Source organism: Mobula birostris, unplaced genomic scaffold (genome assembly GCF_030028105.1).
Source record: "Mobula birostris isolate sMobBir1 unplaced genomic scaffold, sMobBir1.hap1 scaffold_735, whole genome shotgun sequence".
NCBI lineage: Eukaryota > Metazoa > Chordata > Chondrichthyes > Myliobatiformes > Myliobatidae > Mobula > Mobula birostris.
Window position 1 is genome coordinate 64,966 of NW_027278453.1, and position 14,043 is coordinate 79,008.

Genomic DNA, 14,043 nt, shown 5'->3' on the forward strand with positions numbered 1-14,043 from the left:
TCAGAGGAAGAGGACCGGGTGGGTACATTTGTGAAGCATTTCAAAGGGAGGTGGATAGGAGAGCATTAGGGGAAATATCATCGTCATCATTATGCGCCGCGTCATATGACATCATCATCATGTGCCGTGTCGTATGACGTGGGCGATCCTGATCACATGATTATGATTGTTCTTGCCAAATATTTCTACAGAAGTGGTTTGCCATCGCTGCCTTCTGGGCAGTGTCTTCACAAGACGGGGGACCGCCTCCAGCCATTATCAATACTCTTCGGAGAGTGTCTAGCCTGGCGTCAGTGGTCGCACAACCAGGACTTGTGACCTGCACAGGCTGCTTGTACGACCATCCACCGCCTGCCCCCACGGCTTCACCCTGATTGGGGGGGCTAAGCAGGTGCTACACCTCGCCCGAGGGTGACCTGCAGGCTAGCGGAGGGAAGGAGCACCTCACACCTCCCCTGGTAGAGACGCATCTCCATCCTGCCACCCGCCACCCCGGGAAATGTGGGGCAGGTAAATCAGGGGGCTTAAACGGGCGCGCACCTATTGGGCTAAACGGCTCGTTCCTGCGCGGTGTATTTATCCTGGTGGGTGGCCATCAGGAGATCCTCCCCAGTGATTGGGAGCTTGACCAATAAGTCCCCCCAAATCTGCGTTGGGTCTCACCAATGTAGAGGAGGAGCCACCTGATTCTTGTTCTGTGGGAGAACCCAGAATGGAGGGCCACTGTTTACAAACAAGAGGTTACTCCCTTAAGACAGTCCTCCCCGAGGGCACCGATTCCCTGGTGAACGCAGAGTCTCTGTTCCATCTTGCGGCCGTTGTGGAAGTCGCCAGGAGCCTGAGGACGTTGAGCTGAACTTACAGTTAGGTCAGCTGCAACTTCACTGACAGGCAGAGCAGTGTGTTCCTGCTGCTGACCTGTGGGTTTGTGGGGAAGTGACTTTGGGCTGGGAAAGTGCTCGACAGTACACCCATGTCACAAGAGCAGGCAGCGTGGTGGGGTGGGGTGGGGTGGAGATGAGCCCATGTGTCGCCAGCGGCAAAATGGGTTGCAGCCCGAACCCAGAGCCAGACTGAATGAGGCAGAGGAGGGGAGATGGAATGATCCACGCACACCCAGATACACAGAGAGACACAAACACAAACACACACACACACAGACACTCAGAGAGACACAACCTCACACACACACACACACACACACACCCAGAGACACACACACACACACCCAGAGACACAGAGAGACACAACCTCACACACACACACTCACAGACCCAGAGACACAGACACAGACACACACACACACACACACACACACACACAGACCCAGAGACACAGAGAGACACAACCTCACACACACACACACACACACACACACACACACACACCCAGAGACACAGAGAGACACAACCTCACACACACACACCCAGAGACACAGAGAGACACAACCTCTCACACACACACACACACACACACTCACAGACCCAGAGACACAGACAGACAGACAGACACACACACACACAGATACACAGTGACACAGAGACTAACACACACAGACACAGAGATACACAAACACAGACACGATCGGACACACAAACACCAAAAAGACGCAAAAATACACACACACACACACACAGACCCAGAGACACAGTCATACACACACACAAACACACCACACACAGACCCAGAGATACAGTCAAATACACACACACACAGACCCAGAGACACAGTCAGATACACACACAAACACACCACACACAGACCCAGAGATACAGTCAAACACACACACCACACACAGACCCAGAGACACAGTCAGACACACACACACAAACACACCACACACAGACCCAGAGATACAGTCAAACACACACATACACACACACACACACACCACACACAGACCCAGAGACACAGTCACACACACACACAGACCCAGAGACACAGTCAGTCACACACACACAAACACACCACACACAGACCCAGAGACATAGAGATATAGGGACACACTAACACACACAGACCCACAGTCACAGACAGACAAAGACAATAGACAATAGGTGCAGGAGTAGGCCATTCGGCCCTTCGAGCCAGCACCACCATTCACTGTGATCATGGCTGATCATCCACAATCAGTACCCTTTTCCTACCTTCTCCCCATATCCTTTCACTCCGCTATCTTTAAGAGCTCTATCTAACCCTCTATCATTCAGAGAATTGGCCTCCACTGCCTTTTGCGGCAGAGCATTCCACAGAACCACAACTCTCTGTGTGAAAAAGTATTTCCTCAACTCTGTTCTAAATTGTCTACCCCTTATTCGTAAACTGTGGCCTCTGGTTCTGGACTTCCCCCAACGTCGGGAACATCTTTCTTGCCTCTAGCGTGTCCAATCCCTTAATAATCTTGTATGTTTCAATCAGATCCCCTCTCACCCTTCTAAATTCCAGTGTATACAAGCCCAGTCGCTCCAATCTTTCAACATATGACAGTCCCGCCATCCCAGGAATTAACCTTGTGAACCTACGCTGCACTCTCTCAATAGCAAGAATGTCCTTCCTCAAATTTGGAGACCAAAACTGCACACAATACTCCAGGTGTGGTCTCACCAGGGCCCTGTACAACAGCAGAAGGACCTCTTTGCTCTTATACTCAACTCCCCTTGTTATGAAGGCCAACATGCCATTAGCTTTCTTCACTGCCTGCTGTACCTGCATGCTTACTTTCAGTGACTGATGTACAAGGGCACCTAGATCTCATTGTACTTCCCCTTTTCTGAACTTGACACCATTCCGATAGTCATCTGCCTTTCTGACAAGACGCAGAATCACAAACATCTACTGATTCAGACAGTCCCATGGACACACACACACAAACACAGCGCTGTTATGGTAAAAAGGAAGGCCTTGAAATAAACGGAGCTGGACTCATTCCCCAGAGGGCGGGACAAGAGAGAGCCCAAGAGCAACCAATGCTGTACATTCAAGTTCCACTTTTTACCACGGACACAGCCAGGGAGTAAGTGTCATGTAAATCAGCTTTCTGTAGCAGTCTCACAGATACCGTACAGAGACACACAGACCCATAGACACAGACAAGACACGGTTACAGACACACACAGACCCATAGACACAGATAAGACATGGCCAACATTAAGTTAAACTCGTGTGCAAAGTTAAACAACAACTCTAATAGAACGTAACTGGTACAAGTTGAGAGAGAGTGAGGGAGAAGTAGAAAGGGACGGGGCCCGCGGTTAGTGCGACGTGATTACAGCTCAGGACGTTCCGGGGAGTTCGGAGTTAAATTCCTGGCACCGTCTGGGAGGAGTTTGCACGCTCTCCCCGTGTGGCTGCGTGGGTTTCCTCTGGGTGCTCCGGTTTCCACCCACAGTCCAAAGACGTACCGGTTGGTGGGTTAACCCCAGCCAGGGTTGATCAGGCCCTGGCTTGTGTCCCAGTAGCATTGGGGCACGGGTCACACCTCTTGATCCGTAGCCACCTGGAGGCTCGCTCAGCAACCTCTGTGACGGCCCCGATGGCTCCTTCCTTCACAGCCCCCATAATGCTAAGGAGAGAGTAGGTTCTGCAGAGAGAGCAGCCAGCAAGACCTGTACACCCCACCTCTATAGGCTCAAGTTATGCCCTCCACCTCTTTCTCTGGCACACCTCTACCAGCTCCTGGTATCTGGCTGCCTTACATTCAAACGCCTCCTCAATCCAGTCTTCCCAAGGAACTGTCAGTTCTAGCATGACCAACCTGCTTCGTGGTTTCTGACAGAGTGACCATGTCAGGCCTCAGGGGTGACGATGCGATGAAGTCAGGGGACTTCAATTGCTTGCCAAGGTCGGATTTCAGCTGCCAGCCAGACGCCGTGGGGAGCAAACGGGCTGGTGGTCTGGGCCCGAGGCTGCGGTCGGCCTCCAGCTTTGGCCACGGCTACGGGCTTTCCGGGTTGGCGGTTCAGAATGTAACGCAGGGTTACACATCGATCAATAAATCAGTAGGTTGGTCCTGTTGCTGTCACCTGTACTGAAGAACGGTGGAAGAACTTGTAAACACAAGAAGATTCTGCAGATGCTGGAAATCCAGAGCAACTCACACAAAGTGCCGCCACCAGGAGGACCACAGCCTTGTCGTCGGGTTTGGAGGCTCGCGTGTCTCTGTGACCCGGAGAGCCGTGTTGGCTGGAGTCAGGGCTTTGTGCTTTGGGTCTTGGTAGGGTCACCCATGCCAGACAGGTCAAAGGGCAGAGGTCAGACTAAGAGTGGTCCACCGGCCGACAACCCCAGCTGGTAAAACAAAGCACTGAAGAATCCTTCTGCACCTGAGTGCGACGGTATTCCTGAGTCTCCGCCCAGGACTTGCGTGACTGACAGTCGTGAAAACCGAGAGGAAGCGACTGACACGATGAAGGAAGCCACGGACATCGCCAGAGGTGGAGGACGTTCATCGCTGCCCGAAACGCCAGTGGCGTAACCTCTCAAAATGCTGGCAGAAGATCACAGAGGGGGAGCAGTGAGCGAGGGTCTCACTGACCTCCCGCCGAAGAAGGCCTGACGAGGGGTCTCGGCCCGAAATGTCGGCTGTTTATTCCCCTCTATAGGTGCTGCCCGACCTGCTGAGTTCCTCCAGCAATTGTAATATCTTACGAGAAGTTGCCTTGCACACTGACCGTACAGAACAATTATGTGTTGAGGTCGGACAAGGTCAAACTGTGACAGAATGAAGAATAGGGTGCTACAGCTACAGAGAACGTGCTGTGCAGATAGACAAAAATGCACAAATGCAATCAATCGCCAGGACAGTGGAAAAGTCTTTGGCGTATGTATGATATAGCTGGAGTGCCTAAGCACTATTTCTCAACGTGGAGCGGGCAGCGAGTTTGTCAATCTGGCGGGAGCAATGGATGTTGGGAATGGCGAGGGTGGGGCGCCGTGGGAGGGGCGTGGGACAGGTGGCAGTGGAGTTGGGGGGGGTTGGTTGTGGTGTGGGTACAGACACACCCCAACCCTGAGACACCAGGCAAGGGCATTTGATTCCAAACAATTGGTTTATTGATCATCCTCATCACAGGATGTCTCTCTGGTGCTTCCCGCTCCCTCCCCTCTCCCTTCCCCTTTTCCAAACCATGATTCCCCTCTCCCTACCCCCTTCCCACTCTCAGTCCACAATAGAGACCCATATCAGAATCAGGTTTATCATCACTCATGTGCGTCATGAAATTTGTTTTTTCTTGCGACAGCAATACAGTGAAATCCGTAAAATTGCTACAGGACTCTGCAAAAAGTCTTAGGTACCCTAGCTATGTACATGTGCCTAAGACTTTTGCACAATGTTGTAGATCATGTCATCTTTTCATACCAGAGAAGCATTCAACAAAAACATGGAAATCTACAGCACATTACAGGCCCTTCAGCCCACAACGTTGTGCCGACCATGTAACCTGCTCTAGAAGCTGCTTAGAATTTCCCTACCGCATAGCTCTCTATTTTTCTAAGCTCCATGTACCTATCTAAGAGTCTCTTAAAAGACCCTGTTGTATCTGTCTCTACCACCTTTGCTGGCAGTTCATTCCACACACCCACCACTCTCTATGTGGAAAAACTTACCTCTGACATCCCCCTTGTACCTATTTCCAAGCACCTTAAAACGATGTCCCCTCATGTCAGCCATTCCAGCCCTGGGAAAAAGCCTCTGACTATCCACACGATCAATGCCTCTCATCATCTTATACACCTCTACCAGGTCACCTCTCATCCTCCGTCACTCCAAGGAGAAAAGGCCGAGTTCACTCAACCTATTCTCATGAGGCATGCTCCTCAATCCTGGCAGCATCCTTGTAAATCTCCTCTGCACCCTTTCTATGATTTCCACATCTTTCCTGTAGTGAGGCGATCAGAACTGAGCACAGTACTCTAAGCGGGGTCTGACCAAGGTCTTATATAGCTGTAACATTACCTCTTGGTTCTTGAACTCAGTCCCATGGTTGATGAAGGCCATCACACCGTATGCCTTCTTAACAGCACTGTCAACCTGCGCAGCAGCTTTGAGTGTCCAATAGACACGGACCCCAAGATCCCTCTGATCCTCCACACTGCCAAGAGTCTTATCCTGATAACGGCTGGGTAGAAGCTGCCCCTGAGCCTGGTGGGACGTGTTTTCAGACTTCTGTATCCTCTACCCGATGGGAGAGGGGAGAGGGCGGAATATCCGGGGCGGGTGGGGGTCTTTGACTCTGGTGGGCCCTGCGGCAGGGTGTGTCAGCTACTGGATTAGCTGCCGGAGTTCCAGTGAGCACGGGGATGTGTGTTCGAATCCCCAGCAAAGGCAAGTTGATTTTTTCTTCCCACCGCCCCAGTTCTGGTCGCCTCATTACAGGAAGGACGCGGAGGCTTTAGGGAGGGTGCAGAGGAGATTCACCAGGACGCTGCCTGGATTAGAGAGCGCGCCTTACCAGGAGATGTCACGCAAGCTGGGGATTTTCTCTTTGGAGTGAACGAGGGTGAGCGGTGACTTGATAGAGGTGCGCACGGATCACGTGGACAGCCAGAGGCTTTTACCCGGGATGCAAATGGCTAACAGGAAGGGGCATAGTTTTAAGGTGATAGGAGGAAAGTATGGGGGGGGGGGGTGGGATGTCAGTGGTAGAATTTTTTTTCGCACAGAGAGTGGTGGGTGTGTGGACCACACTACCAGGGGGGTAGAGGCAGATACGTTAGGGACATTTAAGAGACTATTAGACAGGCACATTGCCCGTTTGTATGAGCTGTGGGCGATCACGGTCTTTCCATGACCGTGATTATCCTTGGCAAAATTTTCTGCAGAGGCGGTTTTGCGATCGTCGACTTCTGGGCAGTGCCTTTACAAGATGGGTGACCTCCCCCCGCCCACCCCCACCAGCCATTATCAATACCCTTCAGAGATTGTCTAGCCTGGCGTCGGTGGTCACACAACCAGGACTTGTGATCTGCACCGGCTGCTCGTACGACCGTCCACCGCCTACTCCCATGTCTTCACTGACCCCGACTGGGGAGCCAACCTTGCCCAAGGGTGACCTGAGGGCTGGCGGAGCACATTACAGCTGCTTCCGTAGATAAAGTGTTGGGGAGGGTTATGTACGAGGGAAGGGTTAGATTGAACTCCGAACAGGTTAAACAGCAGGCACAACATCACGGTCCGAAGGGCCTGTGACGTTCTATCTTCTTCACCCTAGTTTCTTGCAGTCATGGGAGAGAGCTGTATCAAGCCGTGAGGTATCGGGATCAGAAACTTTCAAAGGCGCTTCGGTTAAAATAAACTGGTAAGGGTTGAAGGGCAGTTGCTGAATTTCTTCAGCCCCACTGAGGCACTGGCGAGCTTTCTAGGCTGTGCTATCAACGTGGTTGGGCGAGGACAGGCTGTTGGTGATCGAAACTGGAACTGGATTGTGGATGATCAGCCGGGATCACAGTGAATGGCGGTGCTGGCTCGAAGGGCCGAATGGCCTACTCCTGCACCTATTGTCTGTTGTCTATTCACCTGAGGTCTCAGCCCCCTCGAACCCCAGCGCTGTCTCGTACAAGCGTGAGAGGGGGATAACAAAGCCCCGGGCCCCAGCCCCACCCCTGGGGGTGGTGGGGGGCAGCCGACAGACACTCACCTGCCAGGACCACCTCAACCAGGTCTCCCTGCTGGATGGCGTCAGAGGACCTCAGCCGCCGGAGGATGTTCTCGGACTCCAGTTCATGGCGGAAGAGCAGGAGCTGCCCGGCGGTGAGCTGGTAGAAGGTGGCGTCCGGGAACTGCGGGGTGGGTGGGGGGTGGGGAGGGAAGGAGACAGAGAGTGTTTAGCCCCCACTCCTGCCAGAGAGTAGACAACCCCCTCCTGACCCCAGGGCTGATCCTCCCAAACCCTCCTCTGTCCCCCTGGCTCCTGGTTCGGTTTGTGCCGACCACCACAGCCCACACACTGCTGGAGCTCCCCCCCCCCCCCACGGGATAGGATCAGCCCCAGATTCTCCTGTCCGCATACCCCTACAGCCCTCCCCGTCTCTGTAACCCCCTCCCTACCAAACCTCTCCCTGTGTCTGTAACCCCCTCTGACCCCTACACCCCTCCCCGTCTCTGTAACCCCCTCCGGCCCCTACGTCCCTCCCCGTCTCCGGACACTCAGTGTGGGGGGACACGGAGACCGGGAACCGTGGACAGTGACTCCCGGTGTGGGGGACACGGAGACTGGGAACCGTGGACAGTGACTCCTGGTGTGGGGGACACGGAGACCGGGTACCGTGGACAGTGACTCCTGGTGTGGGGGACACAGAGATGCCATCATTACTGCTGCCGAGAATTCGCCGGGGTCGGGGGTCACCGGTCAGACTGTAATAACTCTGGCTGATTTACCAGGCAGGAGGGGGTGACTAACCCCTCTACACCCTCTGCTTCTTAAAGCAGCCAGCCCGAGGGTTGTAAAAACTTCCTCTGAACTTTCGAAAGGGCGCAGCTCGCTGTAGGAGAGGGTCACTGTCTGGGGCGAAGTGGGGGACCGTCCCCCCCCCCAGAGAGGGCCGAGTGTGCGTGCGAGTTTCGGCGTGAGGCCTGTCTCCCCTGTGAGGTCCCATGTGTGAGATCCGTCCCTCAGGGAGGATGCTTCGTGTTCAGAACGGAAGGGCTGGGCTGGAGGGGGGGGGGGTCAATGGGGAAGGGGTGACGACGAGGAGGGTGTTGGGGTGACGGGATGTGAGTTGAGGCGAGGGGAGAGGACGGAGGAAGCGATTAGTCGCTTGCACTGGGCTGAGAGTCCGGTAAGGCAGCAGGAAGTTGCGGGGAGGTGGTAGCTGCGTCTGAAGCTCTGTGAACTGTGACCACTGCTTTCCCGTGGCGAGCTGTCAGATCACGGGGTGTCTGGTAAATTGCCTGCGAGCAGGTGGGGGTGTCAGCGGGTGTGAACTGCAGACAATCGTGCCAGTTATGTAAGAACCGGCCTGACTGATGTTGGTTAAAGCAAGCGGCAGAGCGGACGGCTCTTGTGGTCAAAGCAGCGGATGTCAAGAGCATGGGGGTCACCAGGGACGGGGCCAGTCAAACTGATTGTATTCCACAGTACACGGGAAATGAAAAGCTTTCAATATTGTGTTATAGTTTATGGCTGACAGTAAAAAAAACATATTGGCCGGAGGGGGTTACAGAGACAGGGAGGGGTGTAGGGGCCGGAGGCGGTTACAGAGACAGGGAGGGGTGTAGGGGCCGGAGGCGGTTACAGAGACAGGGAGGGGTGTAGGGGCCGGAGGCGGTTACAGAGACAGGGAGGGGTGTAGGGGCCGGAGGCGGTTACAGAGACAGGGAGGGGTGTAGGGGCCGGAGGCGGTTACAGAGACAGGGAGGGGTGTAGGGGCCGGAGGCGGTTACAGAGACAGGGAGGGGTGTAGGGGCCGGAGGCGGTTACAGAGACAGGGAGGGGTGTAGGGACCGGAGGGGGTCACAGAGACAGGGAGGGGTGTAGGGGCCGGAGGCGGTTACAGAGACAGGGAGGGGTGTAGGGGCCGGAGGCGGTTACAGAGACAGGGAGGGGTGTAGGGACCGGAGGCGGTTACAGAGACAGGGAGGGGTGTAGGGGCCAGAGGGGGTTACAGAGACGGGGAGGGGTGTAAGGGCTGGAGGGGGTTACAGAGACAGGGAGGGGTGTAGGGGTTGGTGGGGGTTACAGAGACAGGGAGGGGTGTAGGGCCAGAGGGGGTTACAGAGACGGGGAGGGTGTAGGGGCTGGAGGGGGTTACAGAGACAGGGAGGGGTGTAGGGGTTGGTGGGGGTTACAGAGACGGGAGGGGTGTTGGGACCGGAGGGGGTTACAGAGACGGGGAGGGGTGTAGGGGTTGGTGGGGGTTACAGAGACGGGAGGGGTGTTGGGACCGGAGGGGGTTACAGAGACAGGGAGGGGTGTAGGGGCCGGAGGCGGTTACAGAGACAGGGAGGGGTGTAGGGGCTGGAGGGGGTTACAGAGACGGGGAGGGGTGTAGGGGCTGGAGGGGGTTACAGAGACGGGGAGGGGCTGTAGGGGCCGGAGGGGTTTACAGAGACAGGGAGGGGTGTTGGGACCGGAGGGGGTTACAGAGACGGGAGGGGTGTTGGGACCGGAGGGGGTTACAGAGACGGGGAGGGGTGTAGGGACCGGAGGGGTTTACAGAGACAGGGAGGGGTGTTGGGACCGGAGGGGGTTACAGAGACGGGAGGGGTGTTGGGACCGGAGGGGGTTACAGAGACGGGGGGGTGTAGGGGATGGGGGGGTTACAGAGACAGGGAGGGGTGTAGGGGCCTAAGGGGGTTACAGAGACAGGGAGGGGTGTAAGGACTGGAGGGGGTTACAGAGACAGGGAGGGGTGTAGGGGTTGGTGGGGGGTTACAGAGACGGGAGGGGTGTTGGGGCCAGAGGGGGTTACAGAGACAGGGAGCTGTGTAGAGGTCGGAGGGGGTACAGAAACAGGGAGGGGTGTAGGGGCCAGAGGGGGTTACAGAGACGGGAGGGGTGTAGGGAGCGGAGGGGGTTACAGAGACAGGGAGCGGTGTAGCGGCCAGAGGGGGTTACAGAGATGGGGAGGGGTGTAGGGGCCTGAGGGGGTTACAGAGACGGGGAGGGGGTGTAGGGAGCGGAGGGGGTTACAGAGACAGGGAGGGGGTGTAGGGGCGGAGGGGGTTACAGAGACAGGGAGGGGTGTAGGGGCTGGAGGGGGGTTACAGAGACGGGGAGGGGTGTAGGGGCTGGAGGGGGTTACAGAGACGGGGAGGGGTGTAGGGGCTGGAGGGGGTTACAGAGACGGGGAGGGGGTGTAGGGGCCGGAGGGGGTTACAGAGACGGGGAGGGGTGTAGGGGCCGGAGGGGGTTACAGAGACGGGGAGGGGTGTAGGGGCGGAGGGGGTTACAGAGACGGGGAGGGGTGTAGGGACCGGAGGGGGTTACAGAGACGGGGAGGGGGTGTAGGGACCGGAGGGGGTTACAGAGATGGGGAGGGGTGTAGGGGCTGGAGGGGGTTACAGAGACGGGGAGGGGTGTAGGGGCTGGAGGGGGTTACAGAGACGGGGAGGGGGTGTTGGGGCTGGGGTGGGTGGGGTTACAGAGACGGGGAGGGGGGCGTGAGATTTCCAGTATCTGCAGACTCTCCCGTGTTTGTAGTCCTGATGTAAAGGAGACGATTGACTGGGTCAGATTGCGTCTCAGCAAGTCCGACCTTGAGCAGGGAAAGTCTGTGCACAGTTCATCAGGCTGTGGGCCTGTGAGGCTGGAGGGCCGTCACCCATCGATCGTGCCTGCCTGCGCCGCGTGGACAGCGGTCCGGGAACAGGGGAGCGGGAGAACTGACACTCCGCGGTAACACACCCACTCCGTACAACCAATGGTCGGACATTGGCCTCTGGTTCAGTAGGAGGGCAGGGGTCCGGTCCCCACTCTCCCCGTCACCGGGACGGACCTCCGTCCTCCCCCCTCACTCAGTCTGACGCCTGGGAGCGCTGTTGATTGATATTGGAATTGAAATTGGTTCATTAGTCTCGCATGTAGCGGAGATACAGTGACAGGCCCACTGTTCACACAGATCAGATCACCACACAGCTCATCGAGGCAGAACAAGCTGAAACCACAACCGAGTGCAGAATAAAGTGCCACAGCTATGGAGAAAGTGCAGCGCAGGTGAACAAGTTTATAGCGAGGCAGACTAGTGAGGACAGAAGTAAATGTTGTATTAAGAATCCGACAACAGCGGGGTAGAAACCGTCCTTGGCCCTAGTGGGACGAGCTCTCAGTATGTTGTAGCTTCAGCCCGATGGGAGAGGGGTGAAGTGTCCGGGGTGGGTGGGGTCTTTGATTACACTGGCTGCTTTAATGAGGCGGCACCACCTCCACAGCACACATCAAAGTTGCTGGAGAACGCAGCAGGCCAGGCAGCATCTCTGGGAAGAGGTACAGTCGACGTTTCGGCCGAGACCCTTCGTCAGGACTGACTGAAGGAAGAGCTAGTAAGAGATTTGAAAGTGGGAGGGGGAGGGGGAGATCTGAAATGATAGGAGAAGACAGGAGGGGGAGGGATGGAGCCAAGAGCTGGACAGGTGATTGGCAAAAGGGATATGAGAGGATCATGGGACAGGAGGCCCAGGGAGAAGGAAAAGGGGAGGAGGGAACCCAGAGGATGGGCAAAGGGTATAGTGAGAGGGACAGAGGGAGAAAAAAAGAATGTGTGTATATAAATAACGGATGGGGTACGAGGGGGAGGTGGGGCGTTTGCGGAAGTTAGAGAAGTCAATGGTTGGAAGAACAACACCTTATATTCCGTCTGGGTAGCCTCCAACCTGATGGCATGAACATTGACTTCTCTAACTTCCGCTAATGCCCCACCTCCCCCTCGTATCCCATCTGTTATTTATTAATATACACACATTTTTTTCTCTCTCTCCTTTTTCTCCCTCTGTCCCTCTGAATATACCCCTTGCCCATCCTCGGGTTTCCACCTCCTCCCCCTTTTCCTTCTCCCTGGGCCTCCTGTCCCATGATCCTCTCATATCCCTGTTGCCAATCACCTGTCCAGCTCTTGGCTCCATCCCTCCCCCTCCTGTCTTCTCCTATCATTTCAGATCTCCCCCTCCCCCTCCCACTTTCAAATCTCTTACTAGCTCTTCCTTCAGTTAATCCTGACAAAGGGTCTCGGCCCGAAACGTCGACTGTACCTCTTCCTAGAGATGCTGCCTGGCCTGCTGCGTTCACCAGCAACTTTGATGTGTGTTGCTTTTATAGAGCTGCATCATTACCTCAACTGTTTCTTGTGGCAGGGAATTCCACAGATTCACCACTCTCTGTGTGAAGAAGTTTTTCCTCATCTCGGTCCTAAAAAGCTTCCTCTTTATCCTCAAACTGTGACCCCTCGTTCTGGACTTCCCCAACATCGGGAACAATCTTCCTGCATCTAGCCTGACCAATCGCTTTAGAATTTTATACGTTTCAATAAGATCATCCCTCAATCTTCTAAATTCCAACGAGTATAAGCCTAGTCGATCCAGTCTTTCATCATATGAAAGTCCTGCCATCCCAGGAATCAATCTGGTGAACCTTCTTTGTACTCCCTCTATGGCAAGAATGTCCTTCCTCAGATTAGGGGACCAAAACTGCACACAATACTCCAGATGTGTCTCACCAAGGCCTTGTACAACTGCAGTAGTACCTCTCTGCTCCTGTACTCGAATCCTCTTGCTATGAATGCCAGCATATGCTCGATGTTTATTGCTTATTTATTATTTCTTTCTACGTATATTTACGCGTTTTTTTTTTGCCTTTTGGACGTCCGCCCTACTGGCGCGGTCTTTCACGGGCGTTGGATTTACTGAGTATGCCCGCAAGAAACGAATATCGGGGTTGTGCAGGGTGACATGTAGGAACCTAGATAATAAATTGACTTTGAAGTGCTGACAGAGTCCACCGGGGGTGGGGGAGAGGCTGGTTTCCGCGACGCGCCGAGCCGTGCCCACAACTCGCTGCCGTTTCTCCCGGTCACGAGTCGCCGTTCCGAGCCAGGATGCATCCGGGCGGAGTGTTTTTTTTCCTACGGCCCATCGACAGAAATCGGCGAGGGGCCGACTGGGTCATGCCAGATTTCTTTCGCCTCTTGGGGGGACGTGGAGGTGTCGGTGAGATTCCTTGGCTCTGACGGCGAGACTTGGTCGGAAACCAGGGCGGGCGACTGGAGGTCGGCAGCAAGAAATCTCCCCGACACCTCTGCATCCCCTCAACCCTCTTGACCTTGTGAGTACACTGCCTGAGTCAGTAGTGGAGCCACAAGATTGTGGGCCGAAGGGCCTGTACTGTGCTGTACTATTCTATGTTCTATATGTTCTATGACATATGTGAGTGATGATAAATCTGATTCTGATGTGGGTCTCTATTGTGGACTGGGAGTGGGAAGGGGACAGGGAGAGGGAATCACGGTTGGGAAAAGGGGAAGGGAGAGGGGAAGGAGCGGGAAGCACCAGAGAGACATTCTGTAATGATCAATAAACTAATTGTTTGGAATCAAATGACCTTGTCTGGTGTC

The 14,043-nt window shown here is 55.0% G+C and overlaps 1 protein-coding gene across 1 annotated transcript in view; it reads right to left on the reverse strand.

Moving 5' to 3' along the window:
* Positions 1 to 14,043, reverse strand: part of LOC140193707 (serine/threonine-protein kinase D3-like) — a 47,490-nt gene that overhangs the window by 27,684 nt on the left and 5,763 nt on the right. Inside the window, 1 exon segment of the mRNA XM_072250873.1 lies at positions 7,638 to 7,779. Within this exon segment, the coding sequence (XP_072106974.1) occupies positions 7,638 to 7,779 (142 nt within the window).